The sequence below is a fragment of the Oratosquilla oratoria genome, chromosome 3 (genome assembly GCF_046742065.1).
Source record: "Oratosquilla oratoria isolate Oo_2021 chromosome 3, ASM4674206v1, whole genome shotgun sequence".
Taxonomy (NCBI): Eukaryota; Metazoa; Arthropoda; class Malacostraca; order Stomatopoda; family Squillidae; genus Oratosquilla; species Oratosquilla oratoria.
Window position 1 is genome coordinate 49,518,128 of NC_134779.1, and position 5,708 is coordinate 49,523,835.

Here is a 5,708-nt window from a genome sequence, read left to right on the forward strand (position 1 = left end):
CTGGTTCAGTGCGGATAAAACCAGTAATAGGGATGATGTTGCAGGGGAGATGAGAATGATCCGGTACAACCGTGACAGCGCATCCTGTCAAAGGATGAGTGGCCTAAAACATTTAAGTTTAGGATAATGCACCTCAGTCTCGGTACACGGTTCAGTGGAAAAGCGTCACACGTATAGATCAAGCTTTAATACATCGGGTGAGTCGAGGAGTTTGATGTGATCATGCAAGTGGGTGCTTGGCGTTTCCCAACTGATGCAGCGACTGGCACTGGCCCCAGCTATTGCATGGCCGATGCATCATAATTGCTGCCCCATTATCCAGACACCTTACCTCAAAGGCACCAGACTCTTGTCTCTCCTGGTGGGGGTAGAAGATGCCCTGCACAACTTACCCGAGAGAGAGAAAAAAAAAAAAAAAAAAAAAAAAAAAACTCAGAGGTCCTCTTCAGAATTTGGCCTCTGGTTGGTTCCCCGTGACTAGCAACCTCCAAGGCTCAACTCAGAGGTATTTAAGTAATAAGGTAGTGCAGACTTTTTAAGACTTAATTCGGGGAAAATATTTTGGTGTTGCGTACTGCAAGTGCAAGAACCTCCGGAAGCTTCTTCGAACTAGGGAATTTCTGAGTAGAGGCAAGGGGGGCAATGATATAATATGATTTGTTTTCTATATGAAACTAGGAGAAAGGAGAAAAAATGGATAGAATTAAGAATAAGGAAAGCAACAAGAACAAGAGGGGATATGTGAACGAGGTGGAACTAAAAAGCAGTAACATAGATAAATATATATATATATATCTATCTATATATCTATCTATATATATATATATGTATATATATATATATACATATATATACACACACACATATATATATATATATATATATATATATATATATATATATATATATATATATATATATATATATATATATATATATATATATGATGAAGGTGGAAAAAGAAGTCACGGGTCTAGTTCCGAATTTCTGAGTTTATTTCTGACTGGTTTCGCTCTATGGTTCTTCAGACATTCCTCTGAAGAAGCATAGAGCGAAACCGGTCAGGAATAAACTCAGAAACTCGGAACTAGACCCGTGACTTCTTTTTCCACCTTCAAAAGGCTTAAAAACAACTTTCATTTGACGATGATTCACACTCGAAATATGCAGTATGCTGCTCAATGAGATCTACCTAAAGAAGATGATTATCTTATTAATATACGTTCTTATCGCATTCACACAGCTCTCTGGACTGATACATTTTCATTTGAATCACTTTCCTGAATACCCAGCCTCTGATCTGGATGTGTTGCTTATTAAGTAGGTTAGCTTTACGATTTCTGAAGTCGGCCCTATCTGGGCATCCAGATAGTCTGACGAGACCAGAGGTTTCCAAAGTGGTCGATGTCAAACCCCAGGTGCATATATAGTTATGATAATTCATAATGATCATCACTATTTGTTTGATTACCCTGACGAGGCACCAATGATTCCGTGAAGGGGTCGATGGTCGAAAAGATTTGGGAGACCTACGCATGGTCTAACCGATGACTGCCCTCTTATCTTAAAGAGCAAGAGAACGAGGAATTAAGTGAATTCGATCTGTCACTCAATAAAGATTGGGTCTTGATAAACTTCACCGAACACACCCACGAACTGTCTGTCTGTCTGTACATCATGGGTTCCCAACCTTTTCAGGCATTTCTATAGATTCCCGTGTACCTTTAGAAGAAATAGTGATGAAATTGATATCTAGATATCAGTTCCATTAAGACTGCATAAGAATTCTAACAGTGATAACATTAATAAACTAAACTCGGGTAACTTATAGAATATTTTAGCCCATCTTTTTTTTAGAATTATCCATAATGATCATTACCAGTAAAAAGTATACAAAAAACATCAAAACAAAGTAACCAAACCTAAGCAGTACTAGTGAGATGGTTGATTTTTTTTTTTTTTTTTTGGTGGGGGTGGGGGCACAACGAAATTCATATGCAGGTGTTTTGAATTTTGATCTGTATTTTGGTTTAGTTCCCACTAGCACTGAAAATGCTGACTCGCAAAGTCGTGTTGATGGAAAAAAGAAAAGACAAAAGAAAGAAACGGTGCTCGAATAGCCTAATGTAACCCTGAGAAGTGTCATGACATAGCGATCCTCACGCAAAGAGGCCGTAAGCACACTTGTTCTAGTCTCCAAATTAGCATACTATCTTCCCATTATCACAAACGAGATGGGGGGGAAACCACTATTACACAGGGTTAGTTTTAACAGGCGTGTGCTTGGTGAAGTTTATGAATAGCAAAAAACGCCTTTTACCCAGTCCGCCCTTCGGACTTGGAGAACAACCCTATTCCATCCTAAAAACTGGCTTCGATACTGGCGAAAGCTCCGCTTGGACCAGGACGTCAATCTCTGTGGTCATTGCCACACACACACACACACAGGGTTCAACCCCCCCCCCACACACACACACACGCCACCTAAAGCCATCGGTAGGCCTCCCCCCCTCACAGAGACCAGATTTTCAAGATCCCCAGCTGCTTGTGGCTCAGGCCTTCAAAATAGCCTTTGCAAATTGCACATGGGACACAACAGTACAAAAAGCACAATCAACAAAACAAGGAAAGCTAAATACGAACATGAAAAAATATGAACCCAATGCGATTGAATGTGTTACCTTGGTTTCTTAGGGAAAGCTCAGAACAAAACCGTAATAGGGCAAATATAAAGACAAAGGATTACAATGGCGGAGTATGTCGACAGGAGACCTTTTGGTCCATAACTAGGTCGGATGCTAAAAAAATAATGATAAATGAATAAATAAAAATATAATAATATAAATAATCAATAAATAGATGCATAGGTATAGTTAAATAAAAACAAACAGGTAAATAGTAAATAATAATAAATTGACATATTTCTAATAATTATTAGTAATCAGGCAAATGATACTAAACAAACAGACAATAGATTAGGATATGTAAGCCTCATTCTGCTCTACAATTAGTCTGCGACAAAAAATACCTTTTCAGACGCCTCCTATTAGAACAAAATATTTCCTGCAAAGTTTACCTGAATGTATTGTGCCCTGAATAGAGATGTGCAGTATTACATTCTCTCTCTCTCTCTCTCTCTCTCTCTCTCTCCTTGAAATAATTTCACAAGTTACATTCTGTCTTATCGTGGTCATGCGCTGATACAAACTTATTTCGCTTAAAAAAAATCAAAAGCTGCCTGAAGTCTTGAGACAGTTATCGCACTAAGATAAACCTGAAGGCGCGTGCGCCCAAAACTTCATTCAACAGTGAAAGACCTCAATGGAAAAGAGAATGATGTTGAGGGGCCTGGGACAGAGGATTCAGCTTGGAACCCTGGTGGGGCGGCATTTTCCTTCTTGATGGCCTGAGTAAGACTTCTACGTGAAGAATTAAATTTGCTAAGCTCAGAGATTTATACAAGTAAAAAACTTTCCTATCAGGGTTACCTCATCACCTGGATGAGGGAAGCGAGTCGCCACGCACGTCGAATCTGTACAGGTGCATACCTACCCAATGCATGTATTCATTCGATGAAACCTCCATCATTCGCAATAACAGGTTCTAGACGACGTCTAAACCGCTGGCAGGCAGTAATGAGGTGGGTCTTGGGAGTGTTTGACATTGTAGCTACAATAGCTTGCTGGAGAGTTGCAACGGTGTTGTGTGGATGCATATTGGAGGCCCTCTCAACAACGCCCCAGACATAATAGGAGAGTTAGGGGGGCCAAATGTTGGGAGTGACGTGGTCGTGAATATTGTTGGCCAGCCAATCTTGGGTGGTGTGGGCCGTATGCGATGGAGCGGACTCCTGTTGGAAAACATACAGCCTGCCACGTGCTACTGCAGTAATCCATGGTCTCACAACTGTGTCTAAAACATTGGTGTAAGCGGCGGCGTTGACTCGAAGACCTTGAAGGAAGAAATGTGGAGACATCACGTCACCTTCATTGCACCCAGAACCATTACGGAGGCTGGAAAATTAATGTGCATAACGGTCGGAACCTTCTCGGCGGTTTGACACAGCCACCGATCATTTCTGCGGTTCACCTTCTGGTCCTGGACAAAGTTTTTCTCATCGGAGAAGAACCACAGCATTCCTGGCTCCTCCGGATGTTTCAGCTTGTTTAAGAGACGCTTGGCCCTGGTCACTCGGTTCTCCCTGGTTGTCTGGGACATGAACTGTCCTCTCCGCATCACGTACGACTTGTAACGGAGGTCTTCATGAACCACACGTCGGATGGTGGCCTCATCAACGTGCAACTCCCTGCCCAGTGCCCTTATGGACTTCCCAGGGTCCTCGTCGATGGCAGCTTGGACAGAACTGATGAATTCAGGCGTCCTGATACTGTCCGAGCGCCGGCAATGTCGTTTCCGGTGAGAAACGGTTACCACATCGCCACTGGCAGCATCAAGCTCTCTCCGAACTTTGAAAACGAACGACCTGGCGACATTCAGGAATGCAGCGATCTCGGAGTCGGAGTGCCCTGCAGCCAAGGAGACGATTACAGCATGCCTCTTCATTTCCTGAGTGATCCTCGGTTCCGCCATGTTCAGCCTGGATATAAAAAATTAACTGTGGCATCTAGAATACTACGTCACCGATAAGGTGTGTTCTCAAATACCTGCCGCACCCTGCATATATATATATATATATATATATATATATATATATATATATATATATATATATATATGTATATATATATGTATATATACATACACACACACACACACACACACATATATATATATATATATATACATATATATATATGTACATACATACATTTGAAATTCCAAGAGAGATGTTGGCAAGACGTCAGATTCGACTAGGTTGCTCTTGTAACCTCCCTTGCCGATTTAGAACCAACAATGTTCCTTCTCCATCGTGTACTACAAAGAGATGAGGGGCGCGCTTTCTGGTATGATGGTAACGACGAGGAAAGCACCAACCTATGGATAGAATTAGAAAAAGAAAAAAAACTAGGAGAAGAGAGGGCCGATTAAGAACAGACAAGGCTAAGGAGTACAAACCGCAGTTCTCTAAAGTGGCTTTTCAAACGTCTATCCCCTTTGTTCATGGGGCTCGCAGTCAGAAAGTTGGTATGTTAAAATTGCCCCCATACTTCTTAGAAGCCTTGCTTACACGGGGCAAGTTGAGAGGCAAGTCATATGTGCAAGTTACTTGAACTGGGGAGGAAATCGAACAAGTACGTGTTCACACAGGCCACTTGCCTCTGGCTTGGCTTGTGTAAACATGCATTTACTCGCTTTCCTCTCCAGTTCAAGTAACTTGCACACTTGACTTGCCTCTCAACATGCCCCGTGTAAATGAGTCTATAAAGACGATCCTGATATTCAACTTTATTTCTGGAGACCCATGCCATAATATTTTTTATATTTGAAAGGTATTTTGTGGATATAGAGTGCAGTGTTAAGTATTACTGTATATACAGGGACTCTTCGAGAATAGATTATTTTCCTTTTATAGCGTACCTCGCAATGCCTTTGTTCATGACCATGTCTAAAGACTATGTCTCACTATGCAATATTGCAGCCATGATAATTCACCCTAGCTGCATTCAAATGAGTCAATTTTGGGACAGCAGGGACAAGTGCATATAAGTCTTATAGCAAGTGTCACGCGCGGTAAACCGTAGTAGCAA

At 41.4% G+C, this 5,708-nt stretch overlaps 1 protein-coding gene across 1 annotated transcript; it reads right to left on the bottom strand.

Annotated features, from left to right (window-relative positions):
* Positions 1 to 3,975: 3,975 nt before the first annotated feature.
* Positions 3,976 to 4,590, bottom strand: LOC143018279 (uncharacterized). Its single transcript, XM_076173587.1, has one exon. The coding sequence runs from the start codon at positions 4,588 to 4,590 to the stop codon at positions 3,976 to 3,978; it is 615 nt and encodes a 204-aa protein (XP_076029702.1).
* Positions 4,591 to 5,708: the final 1,118 nt, after the last annotated feature.

Bases quoted from the DNA above. Each gene is read 5' to 3' on its own strand.
- LOC143018279 (XM_076173587.1), bottom strand. From the start codon at position 4,590: ATGGCGGAACCGAGGATCACTCAGGAAATGAAGAGGCATGCTGTAATC.